At 41.1% G+C, this 26,107-nt stretch overlaps 1 protein-coding gene across 1 annotated transcript in view; it reads left to right on the top strand.

The window, feature by feature from the left end:
• Positions 1-10,530: 10,530 nt before the first annotated feature.
• Positions 10,531-26,107, top strand: part of LOC117517266 (enteropeptidase-like) — a 213,141-nt gene continuing 197,564 nt past the window's right edge. Inside the window, exons 1-5 of the mRNA XM_034178213.1 lie at positions 10,531-10,714; positions 11,001-11,120; positions 11,198-11,309; positions 12,550-12,659; positions 16,858-16,998. Of these exons, the coding sequence (XP_034034104.1) occupies positions 10,531-10,714; positions 11,001-11,120; positions 11,198-11,309; positions 12,550-12,659; positions 16,858-16,998 (667 nt within the window). The remainder of the gene's footprint in view (positions 10,715-11,000; positions 11,121-11,197; positions 11,310-12,549; positions 12,660-16,857; positions 16,999-26,107) is intronic.

Here is a 26,107-nt window from a genome sequence, read left to right as displayed (position 1 = left end):
GACGGTATTGCTTAAATTTTCATTGTTACGGAGATGATACCCAGCTTTATCTATCCATGAAGCCAGAGGACACACACCAATTAGCTAAACTGCAGGATTGTCTTACAGACATAAAGACATGGATGACCTCTAATTTCCTGCTTTTAAACTCAGATAAAACTGAAGTTATTGTACTTGGCCCCACAAATCTTAGAAACATGGTGTGTTACCAGATGCTTACTCTGGATGGCATTACCCTGACCTCTAGTAATACTGTGAGAAATCTTGGAGTCATTTTTGATCAGGATATGTCATTCAAAGCGCATATTAAACAAATATGTAGGACTGTTTTTTTGCATTTGCGCAATATCTCTAAAATTAGAAAGGTCTTGTCTCAGAGTGATGCTGAAAAACTAATTCATGCATTTATGTCCTCTAGGCTGGACTATTGTAATTCATTATTATCAGGTTGTCCTAAAAGTTCCCTGAAAAGCCTTCAGTTAATTCAAAATGCTGCAGCTAGAGTACTGACAGGGACTAGAAGGAGAGAGCATATTTCACCCATATTGGCTTCTCTTCATTGGCTTCCTGTTAATTGTAGAATAGAATTTAAAATTCTTCTTCTTACTTATAAGGTTTTGAATAATCAGGTCCCATAGGGACCTCATAGTACCATATCACCCCAATAGAGTGCTTCGCTCTCAGACTGCAGGCTTACTTGTAGTTCCTAGGGTTTTTAAGAGTAGAATGGGAGGCAGAGCCTTCAGCTTTCAGGCTCCTCTCCTGTGGAACCAGCTCCCAGTTTGGATCAGGGAGACAGACATCCTCTCTACTTTTAAGATTAGGCTTAAAACTTTCCTTTTTGCTAAAGCTTATAGTTAGGGCTGGATCAGGTGACCCTGAACCATCCCTTAGTTATGCTGCTATAGACTTAGACTGCTGGGGGGTTCCCATGATGCACTGTGTGTTTTGTTTCTCTTTTTGCTCTGTATGCACCACTCTGCATTTAATCATTAGTGATTGATCTCTGCTCCCCTCCACAGCATGTCTTTTTCCTGATTCTCTCCCTCAGCCCCAACCTGTCCCAGCAGAAGACTGCCCCTCCCTGAGCCTGGTTCTGCTGGAGGTTTCTTCCTGTTAAAAGGGAGTTTTTCCTTCCCACTGTAGCCAAGTGCTTGCTCACAGGGGGTCGTTTTGACCGTTGGGGTTTTTCCGTAATTATTGTAGGGCTTTGCCTTACAATATAAAGCTCCTTGGGGCAACTGTTTGTTGTGATTTGGCGCTATATAAATAAAATTGATTTGATTTGATTTATAGCACATAAAGTCCTTGAGGGATCTGTTCTGAAGTCGAAGTCAATGTGTATTTTCAGCACTGATATGTTCAGTGAGAACTTAGTGAAATCAGTTGAGTGACAGAGGTGAGGAACAGAAAACTTATTGGGCCTCATGTATCAACGTTGCGTACGGCGATATTTGAGCATATATGGGGTGTATGCCAAAACGGCTGCGCTACTTGGCATTTATCAATGTGGTCGTTGGTGTACACTGCGCTGAAAATATACACCAGGTCGAGAAGTGGTGTAAATTATACACCAAAATGAACCAGCGCTGGAATCCACATAAAAATGAAGATGATCAACATGATAAACAGTGCCATTATACAAATCAATGCATATGTAACATAAATAACACTTTCCTGATCATACTACATAATAATCAATACAAATCCCGCCTTTGCGGGATTGTTATGGAGCACGATCTGTGGCTACAGCGCTGACTGCAAAGAAAGCGCTGCTCGCCCTTTTCTCCAGACTTCGAGCCTGGAGCCAGAGCAGCGTTGAGCTTAACTTCATGTGGTGTGATCGGTTTAGACAATGAAATTGCTAATAACAACTGTAGTTTCATCATTCCCTTAATTCGCCCGTGCTGCAATCAGGTTTTGTCGTCTCCATTCGGTTGTCACAATAAAATAAATACAGAAATACATTTAAAAAATAAAGAAATCTGACACATTAGGCGTGTCTTATTAATTGAGCGAGCAAATATCCACGTCAAGAATTATTGACATGTGAAAAGAGAATACAGTGGTCCCTCGCTATAACGCCGTTCACCTGTCGTGGCCTCGGAGTCTTGCGGAGTATTTAGTCCAATTTTGCATGCCTTTTTTTTTTTTACAGTGTTCTGTGTTCTGCGTATGTTTATAAGAATCTTGTTGCCCAGAAGAGAAAAGAGCACCAACAACTACTCATAACTGTGTTTGTCACTCGGAAACACACACCTGCTGCAGCGAGATGTGAGTGGCAAAAGGCGCAGCGCCTGGACGCAGAGGCCCGATCTGTGAAATACTGGTGAGTCACTATTAATAATTTCTTATGTGTCCGACCTCGTTCGTTGATCGTTAAAATTAATTCGTTAGTTCTAAATGCCATCATAATTATTTATAGGAAAACGTTCTATTTTTTATTTCTCAAACAAATGTTTGGGCCTGAAAACAGTTTGGTATTATTTTCCTACTAAGGTTTGAACATTGAGAGTGTTTACACACGAGAGAAAAGTGAGAAAATGTTCATGCCTGATTGAGAAAGTGTATAAACTGTGTAGTGAGGGGTTTTACAGCTTTGAAACGTCTATAATAATTGTAAAAAATAACGCTGACTACATCGCGGTTTCGCGTATTTCGGACTATTTTTTAGAACGTAACTCCAGCGATTAATGAGGGACCACTGTAACACTTTATTGATTATATACTACAAAACAATTGATATGACAGCCGCTTTTGACGTTCTATTGGCACGCGTCGTGATTGGTGGAGTTCTTTTCCATTGCCGTCTTCCTGGCTTACATGTCGTAAAATGAGGGTGTGTCTGAAGCGGAGTCTGAATATTTATGGGCGTGTTTATTATAATTACGATCGAAACTGAAAATTCAATGTTTGTTCTTGAATTTTATAATCATTTAAAAAGTATTATCAAATTAAAAATAAGTGTACAATATACATTTTTCAGTTTAAATACATTTTTGATTCAGCTCTGTAATTATTTTGATCAAATAATTCATTTTCATTCATATTTCTTTTTTTCACCTTCAGATCTTTTTTTCACTTTCAGATCTTATTTTTTCAGTTTCAAACTTTTGGCCCTGTTCTGGTGTGGGAGGGCGTGGCTTTGATTGAGCGGGGTGTGGAATTGTGAGTGACAGGAGAACAATCAGTCCTCACATGATGTTGCTTTCAGGAAACGTGTGTCCTTTGATAGATAATGACTCTGCTCCCGTCTCCATCGTTTATTTACTACGCGGCTGGCGCGTGAAAGAAAATAGAAAGAATGAAAGCTTATTACGAAGCTTTAAACCCTGGAGATAAAGCTGTTTATTGTGATCGATGTGTAGCAGTTGGTTCAGTGGATCCATATGTTGTACCGGATAGTGAATTTAATGACGATGTAACAAAGTTGACCGCCCGTAAATCCAAATCCAAAGCCGCCCAGAAGAGCGCTCCGGCTACCGCTGGTGTGAAGAAGCCTCACCGTTACAGGCCTGGCACCGTGGCGCTGAGAGAGATCCACCGCTACCAGAAATCCACCAAGCTGCTGATCCACAAGCTGCCGACCAGGTGCCTCGCCGGCCTCCTGCAGAGCATCACAGAGGAGCTCTGAAAGCGGAGGTCGGTCTTGAAGTCCTGAGCGATTTCTCTCACCAGGTGCTGGAAGGGCAGCTTGTGGATCAGCAGCTCGATGGATTTCTAATAGCGGCGGAGCACCAAAGTGCTGCGCCTGTAATGGCGAGGCTTCTTCACACCGCCGGTAGCCGGAGCGCTCTTCTGGGCAGCTTTGGATTTGGATTTACGGGTCGGTCTGTTTGGTTGTGGCCATATTAAAGCTTCCTTCAGATCTGCTGAGCCAGGTCTCTCTGTGTGTCACTTAGAAAGTTTGTAACACTCCACTGCAGCCTGTAAAATGAGTGACCTGCCTCATTTTCATGTGGCGATGCTGCACTGTGTTCACGGTCTTGTGTGGATTTGGGACACATCGTTTTTTTAGGTATAGGTGTTAAACTTTACAATCTTGCATATTTTCCAGTTTTTAAACATCGAAAATGACCAAGAGTGGTCCAGAATTACTTGTAATAGACATCTTTAGCATCACTTTATTTACAGGTATCAAGACAACACAGTGGAGAGAAAGCGTTGAGTCATTATCTATCAAAGGACCCACGTTTCCTGAAAGCAACATCATGTGAGGACTGATTGTTCTCCTGTCACTCACAGTTTCACGCCCCTCTTAATCGAAGCCACGCCCTCCCACGCCAGAACGGGACCAAAAGTTTGAAACTGAAAAAATAAGATCTGAAAGTGGGGGAAAAAAAAGAAATATGAATGAAAATAAATTATTTGATAAAAAAAAAATTACAGAGCTGAATTAAAAATTTATTTCAACTGAAAAATATATATCTTACACTTATTTTTATTTTGATAGTACTTTTTAAATGATTATAAAATTCAAGAACAAAACTTTAATTTTCAGTTTCAAAATGTATTTTTTCAATCTTTTTTTATTTTCAGATTACAAAATTTTTGGCCTTGATTTAGCTCCATAGAAAAGTACCAGATTAGTAATAAAGCTAAGCGGTGGCCAGGATCAATTTTCAAAAAATAATTGGTCGAGAAAAAGTACAGATTTGGATGAAAAAGGGTAAATATCACTGAACGGTCTTGTTCCAAAAACATGAGTGATGTAAAGAAGATAATTATGACAATAAATTTTCACATTATCTGTTTAAATGCAGCAAAACTACAGAATATTTTATTTTAGCCACAGATTTCAGGCATGATAGTTTTGATGACCTTTTGACCTTTCCTTAACTCAAATGTGATTGTATTGGATCACCACTGTGAAGCTGATGCCGAGAGAAAAAGAACAAGGGGTCATTTCTTACCATAGGGTCTAAGTGTCTTGAGCTAGAGGGATTTTAGTTTCCCTGCCCCTGATTACCAGCAGTCCGCTGAACCCCAACCCAACAGAACAAAATGACCCACAGGCAAAGTTGGGTCAAGTAGATTCAATTTTAACATCATTTTTTCTAATGAAGTAGGTCCACAGGTATAACAACATACCAATAGCAGAGCCCTGTGTGGGGGGTGCATGTGGACCACTAGTAGTCCACGGACTAAAGGACAAATGGCGCTCCACCATTCTGTCATTGACGGGAACCTGGAGCTGGTAAAACTGCTGGTGAAATTTGGTGCAGATATCCGATTGGCCAAGAAGGAAAGGTGGAGAACAGTCATTTACAACGAGACAGTTGTGCCAGAGTTAAGGAAAATTTAACAGAAAATAAAGAACAACTTTGCAAGCATCACCACCACCAACCACTGCAAAGCAACCAGATGCAATGCTCTCTACACTCTCAAACCCAAAACGTGGTGCTGCTTTTACACAGTGCTTGTCCACAAAGCTTTCAAATAAAATAAATAAAACGAAACAGCCACGGCCAGTTTTGTCAGTACTGTTTGGTTGCTGTTGTTGGGTGTTTTAGGGGTGTTCATGTTGGGTGGGATTTTTTTGGGTGTTGTTAGGTGGGATTTTTTGGAGGTTTTGTTGATAGACTTTTGGGGGTGTTGTTGTTGGGTGGGTGTTGATGTTGGGTGGGCTATGGGGTGATATTGGGTGGGTGTTTTGGGTGCTGTTGTTGGGTGGGTGTTTTGGGTGTTGTTTGTTTTTTTGGTGTTGTTGGGTGTTTTTGGGTGTTGTTGGGTGGGGTTTTGGGGGTGTTGTTGTTGGGTGGGGTTTTGGGGTGTTGTGTTTTTTAGGGTGTATATGGTTGGTTGTTTGAGTGTTGTTTTTTGTGTGCTTTGTGTGGGGGGATTTTGAGTGTTGTTTTGGTGTTTTTGAGTGGGTTTTTTGGGTGTTGTTATTCTGTGTTTTTTGGGTGTATATGGTTAGTTGTTTGGGTCTTGTTGTTGGGTGTGTTTTGGGGGGTGTATTTGGTTGGCTGTTTGGTTGTAGTTTTTTGGGTGCTTTTTGAGTGGGGATTTTGGAGTGTTTTTTGATGTTTTTGAGTGGGGTTTTTGGGTGTTGTTGTTTGGGTGGGGTTTTTTTGAGTGTTGTTGTTGGGTGGGTTTTTTGTGTATTTGGTTGGTTGTTTGAGTGTTGTTTGGGTGTTTTTTGTGTGGGGTTTTTGTGTGTTGTTTGGGTATCTTCGAGTGGGGGTTTTGGGTGTTGTTTGCGTGTTTTTGAGTGGGGTTTCGGGTGTTGTTGTTTGGGTGCTTTTTGTGTGGGATTTTCAGAGTGTTTTTTGGGTGTTTTTGAGTGGGGTTTTGGGGTGTTTTTGTATTGTTGGGTAGGGGTTTTTGGGTGTTGTTGGGTGTTTTTTGAGGTGTATATGGTTGATTGTTTGGGTGTTGTTGTTGGGTGCTTTTTGTGGGTGTATTTGGTTGTTTGTTTGAGTGTTGTTGTTTGGGTGCTTTTTGTGTGGGGTTTCTGAGTGTTGTTTGGGTGTTTTTGAGTGGGCTTTTTGGGGGTTGTTCTGTGTTTTTTGGGGGGTGTATATGGTTGTTGTTTGGGTGTTGTTTTTGGGTGTGTTTTGGTGGGTGTATTTGGTTGGCTGTTTGAGTGTTGATTTTTGGGTGCTTTTTGAGTGGGGTTTTTGGGTGTTGTTGTTTGGGTGTTTTTTGGTTATTGTTGTTTGGTGGGTTTTTTGGTGTATTTGGTTGGTTGTTTGAGTGTTGTTGTTTTGGTGCTTTTTGTGTGTTTTTTTTTAGTGTAGTTTGGGTGTTTTTTAGTGGGTTTTTTGAGTATTGTTCTGTGTTTTTGCGGTGTATATGGTTGGTTGTTTTGGTGTTGTTGTTGGGTGTTTTTAGGGGGTGTATTTGGTTGGCTGTTTGGGTGTTGTTGTTTGGGTGTTTTTTGTGGGGGGGTTTGAGTGTTGTTTGGGTGTTTTTGAGTGGGGTTTTGGGTCTTGCTGTTAGGGTGCTTTTTGTGGGGTTTTTGGGTGGTGTTGTTTGGGTGTTTTTGTATTGTTGGGTGGGGGCTATTCGTGTTGTTGTTGGGTGTTTTTTGAGGTGTATATGATTGGTTGTTTGGGTGTTTTTTGTGGGTGTATTTGGTTGTTTGCTTGAGTGCTGATGTTTGGCTGCTTTTTGTGGGGGGTTTTGTGTGTTGTTTGTGTGTTTTTTGGGGTGTTCTGTGTTTTTTCAGGTGTATACGGTTAGTTGTTTGGGTGTTGTTGTTGGGTGTGTTTTGGGGCTGTATTTGGTTGGCTGTTTGGGTGTTGATTTTTGGGTGTTTTTGTGTGGGGTTTTTTGAGTGTTGTTTGGGTTTTTTTTAGTTGGATTGTTTTAGTGTTTTGGACATTTTTGAGTGGGGCTTTTGGGTGTTGTTTGTTTTTTTTTGTATTGTTGGGTGGGGTGTTTTCCATGTTGTGTGTTTTTTGAGGTGTATATGGTTGGTTGTTTGGGTGTTGTTGTTGGGTGTTTTTTGGGGGTGTATTTGGTTGGCTGTTTTGGTGTTGTTGTTTTGGTGCTTTTTGTGGGGTTTTTTGAGTGTTGTTTTGGGTGTTTTTGAGTGGGCTTTTTGGGTGTTGTTGGGTAGTTTTTGGGGGTGTATTTGGTTGGCTGTTTTGGTGTTGTTGTTTTGGTGCTTTTGTGGGGTTTCTGAGTGTTGTTTGGGTGTTTTTGAGTGTCTTTTTGCGTGTTGTTCTGTGTTTTTTTGGGGGGGGGTGTATATGGTTAGTTGTTTGGGTGTGTTTTTGGGGGTGTATTTGGTTGGCTGTTTGGGTGTTGATTTTTGGGAAATGTCCTGCTTTTAAACTGTGACAAGACTGAAATGATGGTTCTTGGTCCAGTGAGACATCAGCATCAATTGGACCAGCTGATGCTTAGCCTAGGATCGTGTGTCATATATCACACTGACAAAGTGAGGAACCTTGGGGTAATTTTTAATCCTACGTTGTCCTTTGACCCCCACATTAGAGATATTACGAGGACTGCTTTCTTCCACCTTTAAAATATAGCGAAGATTTGTCCCATCCTGTCTATGGCTGATACTGAGACCCTGATTCATGCCTTTGTCTCTTCTAGATTGAACTACTGCAATGCTCTATTTTCTGGTTTACCGCAGTCCAGCATTGTATGTCTGGTGTTAAAGTGACCTTATCAGCCTGCCAGGTCCATAACATCATTACTGTCTTATCAGAATTCAGACTTGGTTTCTGCAACACCTGGACAGGCGTGTCAAGGTATAAATCGTCCAGAATATGACAGTCAAAGTGGCACACACTCTGAAGGCCCAAAGTTGCTTGGAGCCTCATTTCTGGACAGGAAGAAACCACTGGAGAGCATCCAGGATCTTTACTTTGGGGCTTGGAAGCTGGTGCAGTGCTCAGGGGTTTGGCCACATCACCAAGAAAGCCACCGAAGCCGCTGGTTTCCACAGCCAAACTATCAGTAACACCATAAACTAGAGCACCATGCTCATCGAGCACAAAGCTCCACCAACACTAGTTTCCAATTCCACACATTTTTACCTTGAAAAAAAGTCCTGCTAGAGGTGGTTTTTCAAAAGCTAAATCTGATGCAATGTTGTCGTTTTTTTGTTTTTTTTTTTTTAAACAAGCAGACAGACTGACTGGGTGATTCCTATACATGCCTACCCCTGACACACACAAACAAACACACAAACATCCAAAGACATGCAGGTTTGGTGGACTGAAGACTTTAAACTGTCCGTAGTTGTGAATGTGTTTGTGTGTCTGTATGTGACCCTGTGACAGACTGGCATCCTATCCAGGGTGAATCCGCCACACGCCCTGTGACTGCTGGGATAGACTCCAGCCCCAGTGACCCTTTATTAGAGTAAGTGGGTTCAGAAAATGGCTGAATGGAAGGATGTGGCTCAAGAACACTGTAGGTTCTCCCAGGAGAAGCAGGAGGACACTAAGGTTGACTGAGTTCAAGTTCAAGTTTATTTGCCATTTGCAGTATTAAAACCACATTGGAAAAATAGTGCAAGGAGCTCAAGGTGCACTAGCAAGACATATACAAAACAATAAAAAGACATAAAAGACATAAAAAAAAACTCCATAAAATTGATGAAGCAACAAAATAATTTAAGATACATTTAAAACTAGTCACAGAGTATTGATCATTGCCACAGCTTGTGGGAAGAAACTTTTACTGGAACATGATGTCCCACATTTAATAGACCGATAGCGCCTACCCGAGGGAAGAAGCTCAAACAGGTCCCTGGCAGGATGCAGGAGGTCTTTAGTAATGGCCAAAGACCGGGACTGAAGTCTTTTTTTGCAAATGTCCTCTGTTAGAGCCATTTTAAGGAATATGTACATTTATGTAGTTAGAGTTTATATTTAGAATTAATACTTTACAGAATTTAAGTTAATTTAGGAACATAAGAATTATTGCATGCATATTTAGGAATATAAGAATTTATTTAGTATGTAAAGTTTTACCTAGATACTAGATACTGTGGTGCAATTTGATTGGCTGCTGATTTTATATAAAACCGTCAGGACGCATGAAGAATGTCAGAACAGAAGCCGCGAGCCATAGAAGCATCACAGTCTTTTGACCGTCACATCGCATAGAGATAATTATGTAGATAGGAGTTAAGAATTCACCTTTTGTTTTGTATGAGTTTAAGTTCCAGTAAAGAAAGACATCAAACTTGAGTTTTGGATTCAAGACTTTTATTTCTGTTGTTGTGTCACGTCTGAAAGTACTTCGAGGCTCAAGGCTAGTGAGTCACCTGCACTCACATCCTCCAAGACAGACAGTTACACACCAATAGTCCTACTCGCTGAAGGAACCACTCTATTCAAAGCCTTTTTTTCTTTAGAAGTGGCATTTCCAAACCATGCAGTTATGGTGTTTGTAAGAAGACTTTCAATGCAGCTGTGTGAGTCAAATGACTGAACCAGTGACTGAATGAAAATATAGAATTTTAAGATGATTATTTTACATTTACATTCCGTACTTACAGATAAAGAAGACCAGACAACAGGACAGCCAACAACTATCAAACCAGCAACCCGTGACCCAACAACTCTAACACCAACAACAGGTGACCCAAAATCCATCTTGCCCAAAACACAACCTAACAACTATCAACCCAACAACAGGTGGTCTGACAACTATCACCCCAGTAACAGGTGACCTGATAACTATCACCACAACAACAGGTGACCTAACAACTATCACCCCCAGCAACAGGTGACCTAACAACTATCACCCCCAGCAACAGGTGACCTAACAACTATCACCCCCAGCAACAGGTGGTCTAACAACTATCACTCCAACAACAGGTGGTCTAACAACTATCACCCCAACAACAGGTGGTCTAACAACTATAACCCCAGTAACTTGTGACCTGACAAATATCACCCCAACAACAGATGGTCTAACAACTATCACCCAGCAGCTTGTGACCTGACAATTATCACCCCAACAACGGGTGACCTGACAGCTCTCACCCCAACAACGGGTGACCTGACAGCTCTCACCCCAACAACGGGTGACCTGACAGCCATCACCCCAACAATGGGTGGTCTGACAGCCATCACCCCAACAACGGGTGGTCTGACAGCCCTCACCCCAACAACGGGTGGTCTGACAGCCCTCACCCCAACAACGGGTGGTCTGACAGCCATCACCCCAACAACGGGTGATCTGACAACTATCACCCCAGTAACAGGTGACCTGACAACTATCTCCCCAGTAACAGGTAACCTGACAACTATCACCCCAACAGCAGATGATCTGACAATTATCACCCCAGTAATAGGTGATCTGACAACTATCCCTCACACACGGCCAGACAACTATCACCCCAGTAACAGGTAATCTGACAACTATTCCTAAAACATGACCTGACGACTATCATGACAGCAACAGGTTAGTGTCTTTGGTGTTTTTTTTTAATTATGTTTTTTAAAAGTTTGTGGATTCCAAAGGGAATAAAATCTCGAGATTCACACTGACTATTTTAAGGCATGGTCATTTTTGTGTAGGGGCATGTCCTCCCCATCAGACGTCTTGCAGGGATTGGTGGACCTGTATTCCCGTTGATCGGCTTTGTGACGGTGTGGATGACTGTCCTGATGGCTCTGATGAAGACGGTGCTCAGTGCGGTCGGTGACTTACTGAGTTGTGGTATCAAGTTTATAGATAGCAGATCTTTTCTGTGACATTCTCATTATTTCTATAGCAACAACTTGTGATGGACAGTTTCTCTTGATGGGGTCCAGCGGCTCCTTTCGCTCTGCAAATGCGGCTCAGCCATCATACAACAGCAGCAGCTTTTGTCGCTGGATCATCCGGTAAATTTTTGATAAGTTATCTGAAGAACATGATTTCCATCGAAATGTCCAAAGTCCAAAATCACTTTGTGTTTTTGCTCCTCCACTCTTCAGTACTTGTATGGACTGGGTGTTGGACTGGGTGTTGGATACCAGTGGCTTAGGTGCTTTTGTTGATGAGGAAAGGTTTATTGATGGAACTTCTGATTGCTGCACTTGTGAAGCATAGTGAGGACTCAGAGTCTTTGGGTTTGTGATGGTTCTGGATCTAGACTAAGATCTAGCTCTGACTGCCTGGCTGTCAGACTTGAACTCTAACCAGTGTCATAAGGTAAGGACTGGATGTCTTTGGTCCCAGGTCTCTGTGGAGGATCTTTGGGTCCTGCTGGAATGACTGTGTCCAATGAAGGGTTACTTAGGATCACTGACACTGTGAGGGAACATCAGCCACCACATTTAGTCCACATGGGGAGTTTCTCTGGACATGATCCAGGACACAAGTGATTCAATGTGGAGGACCCCAGAGACTGGAGAAGGACAAGGGCATGTCCAGGTTTCAGCTGGCTGTGGCAGATAAATGGTTCTGTTAGAGATGATAAATGAACCGGTTGTTTGTCTGCATGGTTACTAACCAGGACCCAGGGTGGTTCCATAATGTCTTCATGTCCCAGCACATGCTCCAAGACTTGACTTGACATCCTGTTCGTGAAACCTGAAGTCTGAGCCAGGATCTCATTGTCCATTATTCTGTCTGTCTGTCTCAAAAGGACATGAATGAATTCCAGTGATAGTTGAAAGAAAATCATTTTCTGTGTGGTTCCAGACCAAAGAGTAGCTCTTGCCTTTGAACTCTGAACTTTGACCTGTGATCTTTGATCCTGATTCCATTGATTTGGATCCTGCCTTTGGTGCTTCAAAACCAATGCTGAATTCTTTGATCCTGAAATCAGGATTTTTGGATAGTTCAAATGTCAGGCAAATTTCATCAAACAGGGCCTAAGTTCAGCAGTCTGTCAAAGGTCAAAGTATGAAAGGTCACAGGCTGAAGCAGGATGAAAGATAAGTGAGCTGTCAGAGCTGTCAAGTTCTCTGTCAGATTGCTGAGAATTTGACACAAATTAAATGGGTTATGTGGGGCTGGTTGAAGGTCTGTCCTCTCTGAGTTTCCAGTTTAATGAAATAATGGTTGGAGTAAAGACAGTTACTCTGTATTGATTGATTGATTGATTGATTGATTGATTGATTGATTTTGATTTTACAGAGTGCCAAGTGAACATTCTGTTCAGATCATCTTCCAGCACTTTGACACAGAGGAACAAAGTGACACTCTGAGAGTTTATGAAGGTGTTGGACCGAAGAAACGACTGATAGGTACGTTTACAGCTGTCAGCTGGAAGAACCAGCATCTGGAGCAGGAATCCGGATCAAGAGCAGAATTAGCAGCAGGTATCTGGATCAGGAGCAGGAGCAGGAATCATGAGCAGGATCAGCATCAGGAGCAGGGTCAGAAGCAGGATCAGAATCAGGATCAGGAACAGAATCAGGATCAGCAGCAGGAGCAGATTCAGGAGTGGGATCTGGATTAGGAGCAGGATCAGGAGCAGGATCAGAATCAGGAGCAGGATCTGGATCAGGAGCAGAAGCAGGATCAGGAGCAAGAGTAGGACTAGGAGCAGAAGCAGAAACAGGATCTGGATTAGGAGCAGGATCAGGAGCAGAAACAGGATCAGAAGCAGAAACAGGATCAGGAGCAGAGTCAGAAGCAGGATCTGGATCAGGAGCAGGATCAGTAGATGGAACAAATATATGGTTGGACTCACTGAAGCAACAAGACAGATTATTGACAGGAATTATAACCACAGTGTTCCATAACTCATGCATCCCAACATCTTGGCTTTTATATTTTATGTTTTATATTTTATATTGATATCAAGTTGTAGAGATTTGTTTTCAGTTTGAGTTTAAAGAAGATAACTTTTTTATATTGAGAAGCCTGATTCACTTTTTGTATTTGAAATGGCCTAAACAAATTAAAATGTGTGACCTGACCTCTGTTGATGTGATTGAAGCTTCTATTTTTTTTATTTAGTCCAGCAGTTAAGGGACATATTTTGGCGAAATCTTTCACATTGTGATAAAAATGCCAGATTTGGTACAGAAGTAGCTTAGGGTATTAGGTTTCATATAAAATCGAGACCCCACCTGGATCTTGCATTGAGGGCAATTATATGGATTTTAATACATACTGCTAATTTTTGCAAAAATATAATATAACGCATTTCTCATATATAGTTACTTCTAGAATGCTCATACACGATTGTGGTGCCCAGAAACTGTTTTAAAGGCCAGGGAGGTAAAATATTATATCACCAGTGTCTACACTTGATCTCTTGTCATAGCAAATATGCACCGCTTGCATGTACAGGAGCTTTGGGTTGAGTTGGAGTTGGAAAACACCAACGGTATATACCAGCTCACACAATTACTGGCATTCTTGGGCATCTTGAAACATGTCTAGCATTGCCATTTTTCTGTGCAGTCACTGGGTGTGACACTATCTCATCTTTTGCTGGAAGAGGGAAGAAATCTGCTTTTGCGACCTGGAAAGTCTTTCCTGCTGTCACTCCTGTCTTCTCTGGTCTGTCAGCATGTCCTGAGTCAATACAAGGTGATGATCTATCTTTGCTGGAAAGATCTGTAGTCCTTCTGTACAAGAGGACCAGCCCTGATACCAGTGTAAACCATGCCCAACAAACAATATTTGCACATGATGCCCTGATCATTGAGAACATACCAACTCAAGATGCTCTTCAGGAACACCTGAAGAGAGCTGCATATCAAGGTGGGCATATCTGGGGACAGTGCCTACAATCACTACAGCAGCTACCTAGCCCACAAGACTGGGGATGGCAACCTACTGATGGAAGATGGACTCCAAAGTGGACCACATTTCAAGAAGCTTCAAAAGCTTGCCAGGAGCTGATTAAATGTGGATGCAATAAAGCGTGCAGGGGCCTCTGCAAATGCTATAGAGCAAGTTTACCCTGCACTGCTCTTTGCTTCTGTAGTGGTAGCTGCCATCAGCATTAAATTACTATAATATCACCATTGCTGTTTGACAGTTGACCCTCCACAACTGAGTTGGTATCATCCTCTGATGTTTTTCAATGGAAGAGTTAAAAATGTTTGAAAAAGCAGTTCAGTGCTTGAATGACCAGAGTGGTCACTTGGATATGTGCCCCTTGTATTATTTTTTGACAAACCCATAAGCCTATTTTAGCTGAATTTAGCAGTTAGAATAGACTAAATAGTTCAGAAATCGGCATTAATAATTTATGTAATAAACATACATAATCTCAGTATTTATTTGATGTCATTTTTCCAGAAATATTTATACATGTTCATTCAGAACAGGATTATATCACCAGTACCCCTTAATTACAGTAACACATGGCACTTTTTAGGTAGTTTTATAGTTGTTACAGATGGCTGTTATTATTACAGTAAAAAGAGGTAGAAAAGTTATTAGTGCTTTCTGGATTACACACAATTATCTGGTCACAACATGAAGTTTTGAAATGCAATCCACTCAATAGTAGAGAAGCTTGAATCTTCGACTGGACTGGGTTGCTTGACGCGAGGACGTTTCGCTTCAAATTGCAGAAGCTTCCTCAGCTAAAATTCTTGCTCTGGAAGTCTGACTTCTGTCTGACTCTTGTAGAGACGAATAAACAGAAGCCAACAAAAGCTGGAGTTTTAAACCTAACCAGACCCCTCCTAAGGAGAGGCAGACTGCTATAGGCTAGTGACTAAACAATAGCGCTAATTAGCAACTAATGTGCTCTAGTTAGCACTCTCCTAATGACAGGGCATCTGTCCCTCCTAATGATGGGATGGATGCCTTTCCTGATTGCTCCCTTGATGACTCTCCTGTTGACGTGAATGACTCATTACCATGAACAAAAGACTGAAACTCCTTTGATCTGAGTACCACATTGTAAACAGGGGATAAATTGTGTCTCAGACCCCCTCCCCGGTTAAGGCTGGGTTTCAAACGCTTCACAAAGAATGCCTCCTTGACCCCTCTCTCAAACCATTTCTTCTCTCTGGCTAATATTTTAACTTCCTTGTCCTCAAACGTGTGGTTAGTGTCTTTAAGGTGGAGATGAACTGCAGACTGAGGTCCACTGGCGCCCTCTCTGCGGTGCTGGTATAGCCTTTTGTGTAAAGGTTGCTTAGTCTCACCTATGTAGTGTTTGTTACAGTTTTCCTGACATCTGATAGAATACTCTACATTGCTCTGTTTGTAACTAGGGATCCTGTCCTTAGGGTGAACTCATTTCTGTCTCAAGGTGTTAACCGGTTTAAGTAACTGGGATTTTGTGCTGTCTGAAGATCCTCTGTAGTTTTTCCCCTACTCCTGCTAAATAAGGGAGACACACACTCCTCTTCTTCTTGTCTTCTTGTCTTCTTCTTGTCTGCCTCTTGTTTCGGAGACAAAACAAAACATCAGTCTGCAGTTCAGCTCCACCTTAAAGACACTAACCACACGTTTGAGGACAAGGAAGTTAAAATATTAGCCAGAGAGAAGAAATGGTTTGAGAGAGGGGTCAAGGAGGCATTCTTTGTGAAACGTTTGAAACCCAGCCTTAACCGGGGAGGGGGTCTGAGACACACTTTATCCCCTGTTTACAATGGGGTACTCAGGTCAAAGGAGTTTCAGTCTTTTGTTCATGGTAATGAGTCATTCACGTCAACAGGAGAGTCATCAAGGGAGCAATCAGGAAAGGCATTCATCCCATCATTAGGAGGGACAGCTGCTCTGTCATTAGGAGAGTGCTAACTAGAGCACATTAGTTGCTAATTAGAGCTATTGTTTAGTCACTAGCCTATAGCAGTCTGCCTCTCAGTAGGAGGGGTCTGGTTAGGTTTAAAACTCCAGCTTTTGTTGGCTTCTGTTTATTCATCTCTACAAGAGTCAGACAGAAGTCAGACTTCCAGAGCAAGAATTTTAGCTGAGGAAGTTTCTGCGATTTGAAGCGAAACATCCTCGCGTCAAGCAACCCAGTCCGTTGAAGATTCAAGCTTCTCTACTATGGAAACCACCTGGACAACTGAGAGCCTACACAGAAACAATCCACTCGATCATAAAATTTGTTAGGGATCTTTTCCTATACCCCTTATCAAACCCAGCATACTGCTTATCCAAGGCTTAATGGAAAATTAGTTGGTATATTTTTGTATATTTGGATATTTTTGACACAAATGGCAAATTTGTACACTTCATTTGGTTATAACAGTCAGGTACAAGTTATTGTTGAAACATGTCCACCTCCTGGAATCTGCACGATTTTCACAATTTTGCTATTTTAGGCCTAAAATTGTTTTTCTCTGGTCTGACTAACCAAGATAGATTTTGATGTGGGTCCCAAGCTTAAATTAATCTCCATATCATGAAGAACATCTCTGCCAATTTTGGTGCTTTTATCACATTTTGAATGATTTTTCCTTTATCCGCTGGACTAATTCTGGATTAAACAATTTGTCGCAATGTTTCTCTGACATCCAGCTGAGCTGTCAGGCTCCACCTCCCCTGGGACAATATGGCTGTTCAGTGACCAATCGACTGTCGAGTTTTCCTCTGATGAATTCAACAATCTGTCAGGATTCAGTGCCACCTACAGGGCAGCAAACACGTCCAACCTGTCAAGTAAGACAACCATATGCCAAAACAAATGAAATGAAAAAAAATGAAATTCAGCCTTGTTAAAATATTAATTGCAGGGTTGTTAAGGATTAATTATAGACTCGTTAAAGGATTAATTACAGGCTTGTTTAAGGACTGATTAGAGGCTTGTTAAAGGATTAATTACTGGCTTGTTAAAGGATTAATTATAGGCTTGTTAAAGAATTAACTGCAGGTTCATGAAAGGACTGATTACAGGCTTGTTAAAGGATTATACGGAAGCGTATTGTATTCACTGGATAAAAAAAAATTTGACCACTGATCTTGTAATTACGAGATCAGGATCTCGTAATTATGAGAAAAGATCAGGTGTCTAAATTGTTTTATATACTGTATATACTTCCGTACCTCCAGTCCCTCAGTAAAGAAGCGGGCTGAGCTCAGCCGATGATAACACACTATAATCAAACACAAAGTGTGGATTTTCCCCCTGAAGTGCTCCTGGATGAATGTCCAGGGAGGAGCACGGGGCGACTTCCAGCTTTCACTCACACAGACCCACCGACCACTGAGGGACACAGCGGGGCTCACTCCCACCCGGGCACATGCCAGTCTGTGTGCCCGAGCTGTGCCTCGCCTCGCTGGAGGAGTTTCATTCATCCAGCAACAGTTTAGTGGGAAATCCACACTTTGTGTGCGCCGTGGTGTGGATCACAATGCAGTGTCAGAGGTTACAAATTGGCCTATTTTTGATTATGACTCAGGCATTCTCATGCTTGTCTTTACTGAGGGACTGGAAGTACGGAAGCGATTACACACACACACACACACACACACACACACACACACACACACACACACACACACACACACACACACACACACACACACACACACAGAAAATAAAAAAATAGCTTGATCTCATAATTATGAGCTCCTGATGTCGTAATTATGAGATCTTTTCTCGTAATTATGAGATATTTTCTCATAATTCAGTGGTCAAATTTTTTCAGTGGTCAAATTCATACACACACACACACACACACACACACACACACACACACACACACACACACACACACACACACACACACACACACACACACACAGAAAATAAATAAATAAATAATAGGTTGATCTCATAATTACGAGATCTTTGGTCAAATTTCTTTTTATCCAGTGAATACAATATGCTTCTGTACATTACAGGCTTGTTAAAGGATTAATTTCAGGCTTCTTGGAGGATTAATTTCAGGCTTGTTAAAGGACTAATTTCAGGCTTGTTAAAGGACTAATTTCAGGCTTGTTAAAGGACTAATTTCAGGCTTGTTGGAGGATTAATTTCAGGCTTGTTAAAAGACTAATTTCAGGCTTGTCAAAGGATTAATTAAAGCCAGGTTGGAGGATTAATTTCAAGCAGCTGATCCCGGCTATAAACAATGGGACGTCCGGAGCTGGAAACAAATTTTCCCGCGCTGCCTCAAATAGTGCAGAAAACAGCATGAAAATAATCACAAGAGTAACAACAGTCGGTTTCCCATGTGCATATTGCACAGTGTACCACCCACTGCAAATAAAGACAAATAATCACTATTAAAAAGTATTAAAAATAGTGAAAGTAGGAAAGGGGGGGGGGGGCAGAGCTGAAATAACAGGCAGCTGCGTCAGCAGTACCATCTTGGAAAAAAAAACACTTAATGAAAAAATATATGTAAGTGGTTCGGAAATTTCATGTATGACACATTTTACAGTAGATGTATTTATTCCATCATGACCAGCTGCAGATGGACGTAGTCCAGCGATAATTTCACAAACCTCAGTGGAATTTCTGGGTTCAAATTCACTCACAGATGGAAATGAACCTTTAATGTAATCAACCAGATTAATATTTGTGGAATCTATTTTTTTTTTTTTCTCTCAAGAGAAGCACCAACCTTTGAAAAAAATATTAAACTTACAAGCAATGTCAAAGGGATCAGAAAAGCTTTTAGATCCATCTGAGAAAGTTGACGGATATTTTGATGAACATTTTTTCTTCTTAAGTAGTTCATTGATTATTTTCAGGGTCCCTTTGATATCATTTATTGACTTTTGAAAATTATCACTAAAATATTTCTTCTTTGCAGGCCTGAGTACAGAAGTGTATTTATTTTTCTAGAATTTATAGGTATATAAATTTAACGGTGAAGGAGATGATAAATATTTTTTTATACAACTTGTTTTTTCTGAATAAGGATTTTTGTAGTCCCCTAGAAAACCACGGGTTTTTCTTTTTGGATATATCACCAGTTAACTTAATGATTGGAAATGATTTTTCATAAACTTCATTGAACATTTGCATGAACACCTGATACACTAAATTGGGGTCTGTTTCCATATATATATATATATATATATATATATATATATATATATATATATATATATATATATATATATATATATATATATATATATATATATAATCAAAGGAAATACTCTCCATTAATTTCTACAATACATGGTTGATTTCTTGTTTGGCATATAACAATTATTCAATTCCACAATTTGAAATATTTGAAAATGATCTGAAATATCAGTAAACAATATACCAGATTTAATTACATAATTTAAATTATTGAATAAAACATTATCTATTAATGTAGAAGAATAATACAATAACATGCTTTTGGAGAGCGGTATGCATTTTTAGAGGCCTGACGTCCATGTCCAGTCACCCAAAATGACAGATATTCGCCCGAGTTAGACAAGAGCGAATATCTGTCATTTTGGGTGACTGGACATGAACGGAGGGACTCAGAAAATGCATACTGCATGACAACTGCATGTTGTTTGCATTATTATCACTTACTGAGATACACAACACGTAACGCGTACATAACAAGTTGGCTCACTTTAACTTTTGTCATGGCTGGCACGCGCTGCTCTCCAAATTCGGCAGTGCGTCCTCATAAAGCTGGCTGCTTTGGCTGCTGTTCATTGTTGTACTATCCATGAGAAAATCATCCGGAATATCCATATTGGGACCAATACACACACTTCTCGCCTTTTTATGTTTTCCTCTGCAGACAGTTCATGGGCTGCGTGCGCGCTATGACATCATTTGTTTACGCACAGCGGGTGGATATAGCCAGATAGCATCGATGTAAATCTACGATACCGGCCTAGAAACGTCTCGGTAAAGTGATAATAACACTATGTAACACAATTTTTGTTCCTGGCTTCTAAGTGTTATATTTCAACTGCTTATGTCTAAAGTCTATGGAAAAATAACTACATTCAGCAGAAACTTTGATTTTTTTTTTTTTTTAACATTCTAGAAAGTTCTAAAAGTTTCTTGAAATTTTCTAGATAATTCTGGAAACTTCTAGAAAATTCTGGACAGTTCTAGCAGTTAAAGAATATTCTAGAAGACTACTCAGTAGTAGTGAAGGCGAATCGAGAATATTCTTGAAAACAGACAAATTTCAAAATGTCATTGTCCTGATCACAGAAGCAAAGTGTCTGTGGAATAACAGCTATTTTCTATTTATTTAAGGCATAACAGGTTAGGAAAACACACTGTGTACCCAGGAACAAAACAAAAATAAAAATTTGTTACATAGTGTAATGTTCCCTATGTGTTTCCTTATTGAACAAATTTATATTGAAGTCACCAAGAATTTGACAGATCTTATCCTCTCTGTTAATTATTTCCAGAATATTTGAAAAACACTGGTTGAAATTCACAACATCCGTATTTGGTGACCTATAAATACAGCTGATAAGATTTTTTTGTTCTACTCTCAGACAATATTTCAATGAAAATTGATTCTAAATCAGATTCACTTAAGTTCATAAGATCAAATCAGACATTGAAATCCAGATTTTTATGTACAAATATTGAGACTCCTCCTCCAGACCTTTGTTGTCTGACAAAGTGAGTAGAGTTATAAAATGGTAATTCATACAAGCCAGTGTCTTTGCACTGCTCAGTCAGCCATGATTCTGTAAGGGCGATTACAGAAAACTCATGATTCAAAGAGGATATAAAATGTGTCAAATTGAAGACTGAATATTTAAATGTAAGACTGAAAATGTTTTCTAAGTATTAGGATAAGATTGTAGAAGGTGTTTGAATTTAAGTTTGTCATAATAATCACATGAATTGGGTTTATTTACATTAGAGAAAAAGTTCATATCAGGATCAGCTTGTAATCTATGAGTTACATCATCTTGATCAAGTTCAAATGGATTGAATAACAAGGTCTCGTTAACAGCAAAACCATCATAGTTATCAAGAAGATGTCTTTCAAACTCTTTAAGTGAAGAGAATGGGAACATTAAGCAACAACTTTCACAGAACCATGTACAATCTGTTTCCTTAATGCTGTCATAAAAAAGTGCACATTTAGGATGAAATATATTTTTACAAAAAGAACATCCAATAAACTACAAACCTAATTGCTTGACATTTTATGCATTTGTTATCACTATTCATGGAGTTGATGGCCAATGAATCCCAAAATCATGTAGAACTACTGAAAAATAAGCAAACAAACAGAAAAACAATTAAATAAAAATTCCACTTCTCTTTTCACCTTACGCCGCATCTCCTTGTACTCCTGTATACTTTATTCATCTCTCTGACTAGCCCAAAACGTTTTCGCCAGCATCTTTCTCCTTATGGTTTTCTGGACCTCTTCATTCCACCACCAAGTCTCCTTGTCTTCCTTCCACTGTCCAGATGTCTCACCCAGTACTGTCCTCGCTGTCTCCCTCACCACATCTGCAGTACTTTTCCAGTTGTCCAGAACTGCTTCCCCCCCAACCAGTGCTTCTCTCACCTGCTCGCTAAATTTCACAGACGTCTTCCTCCTTCAGCTTCCACCATCTGATCCTTTGTTGAGCTCTCACTCTCTTCTTCTTCTTTACCTCTAAAGTCATCCTACAAACAACCATCCTATGCTATCTGACAACATTCTCTCCTGCCACCACCTTACAGTCTCTGATTTCTTTTAGCTTGCATCTCCTATAAAGAATGTAGTCCACCTGTGTGCACCTTCCTCCACTCTTACATGTTACCCTGTGCTCCTCCCTTTTCTTAAAGTACATGTTCACCACAGCCATTTCCATCCTTCTTACAAAATCAACTACCATCTGTCCTTCCCCATTCCTATCCTTGATACCATATCTACCCATTATAGTCCAGCAGCTAAGGGACATATTTTGGCGAAATCATTCACATTGTGATAAAAGTGCCAGATTTCGTACAGAAGTAGCTTAGGGTATTAGGTTTCATATAAAATCGAGACCCCAGCTGGATCTTGCTTTGAGGGCAATTATATGGATTTTAATACATACTGCTAATTTTTTGCCAAGATATCATAATATTATAACGCATTTCTCATATATAGTTACTTCTAGAATGCTCATACACATGATTGTGGTGCCCAGAAGCTCTTTTAAAGGCCAGAGAGGTAAAATATTATATCACCAGTGTCTACATTTGATCTCTTGTCATAGCAAATATGCACCGCTTGCATGTATAGGAGCTTTGGGTTGAGTTGGAGTTGGAAAACACCAACGGTATATACCAGCTCACACAATTACTGGCATTCTTGGGCATCTTGAAACATGTCTAGCATTGCCATTTTTCTGTGCAGTCACTGGGTGTGACACTATCTCATCTTTTGCTGGAAGAGGGAAGAAATCTGCTTTTGCGACCTGGAAAGTCTTTCCTGCTGTCACTCCTGTCTTCTCTGGTCTGTCAGCATGTCCTGAGTCAATACAAGGTGATGATCTATCTTTGCTGGAAAGATCTGTAGTCCTTTTTTTTTTTGCCTTTTTTTGCTTTCTTGCTCTCGGTCATGACGGTCGCATTTTTCTCTCCTCCTCCCTCCCCAACTTTCCTGCTACTGTAGCGTGTTTTGTCTGTGAGGCTGCCAGCCCTGCTCCTCTGGAAAACGGCAAAATGGATCTTATCAAGTGGTCTCTGAACGCAATTGACATTATTTTTTCCACAAGACACTCAGGAGCGGAGGACCCGACCTGTCCTGTCGGGACACATGTGGCGGGTTACGTGATGGACAGCTGGCGGAGGTGGCAAGTCATGTGCCTGTACACGTTGTCTGTGGAGGACGTTGAAGATGTTTACTTATTTGGAGCTGTGGTGACTGGGTTTCTGCTGTGTGGGGCGGCCACAGCACTGGTCTGCCGGAAAATTAAAAAGGTGGAGGCGGCATTAATCGGCCCGTCCAGGCTGCCCCACATGATTGATTCGATTGGAAGGGTAGTGTCAGCTCAGTCGGCGGGTGTCTACCGCACGTTGGAATCCATCTCGGGGAGAATGGCTGCACTGGAAAACCGCTTTGATCGTCAGTAAGACCACATCTCCTCTATTCAGATGTATTTGGGAGCCACTCTGAAGTTTCAGACTGTGGAATCTGCCAGGCGTCTGTTAATCTGGATATCTATTTGGTTTCCAAACACCAGCTGTCCTTCAAGGCCGCTGGGATAAAATCCTCCCCCCGAGGAACACTCCTGATAGCCTCGCTCCTCGTCTCCCCCGCCTCTTCATCTCCCCTCCCTCCCTTCCCAGTCCTGAGATGTTGACTGTGGGACCTTGAGACTCTGGTGGACTGATTCAGGACTGGGATCCCCCCCAGGATGGACAGATAAGGCCTGTCGATGTTGCCATCTGTCTGGACACTGGACACATCCAAGTCTCGTCTGTCGTCTGTTGTGATTGTTTTTTGTTATGACTGTTTTTCTGTGCTATGGTTTTTTTTTGCTCTCCAGTGCTGCTGCGTGAGTTCAACACAGCAGCAATGGAGGTTTTTCTTTTCCCAATTCTTTCCTTGTGTGTGCTTTTATATGTGTTCATGTACCGGATCGGCTTATGTGTGTTGTTGTTTAAGTGTGTCATGAGGCCGGTCAAGGTTTGCTCAGCCCTGCTCGTGACCTAGGGCAGGGATATACATCTGGAGCTGGTCCCTGGGCGCCAAAAAAGGCAACCTGTGCTCCTAACTGGCAATTAGGATGGGTAAAAATGCAGTAAACACATTTCATTGTGCAGGGAACATGTGCATATGACAAACTCCTTTTGAATCCTTCTTACAAGAGGACCAGCCCTGATACCAGTGTAAACAAGGCTTCACAAACATTATTTGCACATGATGCCCTGACCATTGAGAACATACCACCAACTCAAGATGCTCTTCAGGAACACCTGAAGAGAGCTGCATATCAAGGTGGGCATATCTGGGGACAATGCCTACAATCACTACAGCAGCTACCTAGCCCACAAGACTGGGGATGGCAACCTACTGATGGAAGATGGACTCCAAAGTGGACCACATTTCAAGAAGCTTCAAAAGCTTGCCAGGAGCTGATTAAATGTGGATGCAATAAAGCATGCAGGGGCCTCTGCAAATGCTATAGAGCAAGTTTACCCTGCACTGCTCTTTGCTTCTGTAGTGGTAGCTGCCATCAGCACCAAATTACTATAATATCACCATTGCTGTTTGACAGTTGACCCTTCACAACTGAGTTGGTATCATCCTCTGATGTTTTTCAATGGAAGACTTAAAAATGTTTGAAAAAGCAGTTCAATGCTTGAATGATCAGAGTGGTCACTTGGATATGTGCCCCTTGTATTATTTCTTGACAAACCCATAAGCCTATTTTAGCTGAATTTAGCAGTTAGAATAGACTAAATAGTTCAGAAATCAGCATTAATAATTTATGTAATAAACATACATAATCAGTATTTATTTGATGTCATTTGTCCAGAAATATGTATACATGTTCATTCAGAACAGCATTATATCGCCAATACCCCTTCATTACAGTAACACATGGCACTTTTTAGGTAGTTTTATAGTTGTTACAGATGGCTGTTATTGTTACAGTAAAAAGAGGTAGAAAAATTATTAGGTACTTTCTAGGATTACACACAATTATCTGGTCACAACATGAAGTTTCGAAATGCAATCCACTCGATCATACAATTTGTTAGGGATCTTTTCCTATACCCCTTATCAAACCCAGCATACTGCTTATCCAAGGCTTAATGGAAAATGTTCACACTTCTGCTATTTTAGGTCTAAAATTGTTTTCTCTGGTCTGACTAACCAAGGTAGATTTTGATGTGGGTCCCTAGCTTAAATTAATCTCCATATCTTAAAGAACATCTCTGCCAATTTTGGTGCTTTTATCACATTTTGAACGATTTTTCCCTTATCCGCTGGACTGTTACTTCCTCATCACCTCTGTTCCCTTCACCAACATGCCCATTGAAGTCTGCTCCTATCACCACTCTTTCATGCTTGGGCACACTCTCCACCACCTCATCTAACACACTCCAGAAATCTTCTTTCTCCATCTCACAACCTACCTGTGGGGCATATGCACTGATGTTATTCATCATCACCCCTTTAATTTCCAACTTCACACTCATTGTTGGGAAAGTGTAATGACACGGACCCACAACAGGGGGCGTAAATGAACGGACAATAGATGAGCCAAAATACAACACTTTACTGTTGTGAAATGTGCACAACGAGAATACAGACAAACACAGAATTTGGGTTACAATCAAAATATACAAAGTGACGTGTGGGCAGGCTCGAGGATAGGAGACGTCCATCCCGAGAAGAACTGGATCCCACACAATTTCCACTGCCACCGAACCCAAAGGATACTGGAGCCGCCAAGTCCCGACTGTTGGATCTGGTACTGCTGGCAGGAAGCAGAGGAACAGATATAATGAGTGTGTGGAAACACACCCAGTAAACAGTCAGCTTGGTTTCTGTTAAGGTGGGAAAGACACCTCCACCTTCAAAACAATTACACAGTACGTGCAGAGCCTGAATAACTACCTATCAGGTTTGGTGTGAGGAGTGAAGAGCGTCGACTCCGCAAACCCCAGCTCCGGCTTAGAGTAATCACCAGGTAAGTCTGCAAAAGTCACAAACACAGATTACGTGCATTCGGCACAATAACGGCTGAGAGTTTTACCTCATAGGTAGACGATATCTCGGCGACGAGGTGGAGATGTTGTCCGGCTTTTGTAGTGTGGGTGATGATTGGTGACAGCTGTCGTAGTTGAGTGACAGCTGTCACTCCCGGCTGTTCCTGTGAGGCGGCAGCG

This window comes from Thalassophryne amazonica, chromosome 9 (genome assembly GCF_902500255.1).
Source record: "Thalassophryne amazonica chromosome 9, fThaAma1.1, whole genome shotgun sequence".
NCBI classification, from domain to species: domain Eukaryota; kingdom Metazoa; phylum Chordata; class Actinopteri; order Batrachoidiformes; family Batrachoididae; genus Thalassophryne; species Thalassophryne amazonica.
The sequence above is the reverse complement of the archived record's forward strand: the minus strand, read 5'-3'. Positions and strand labels throughout refer to the sequence as shown.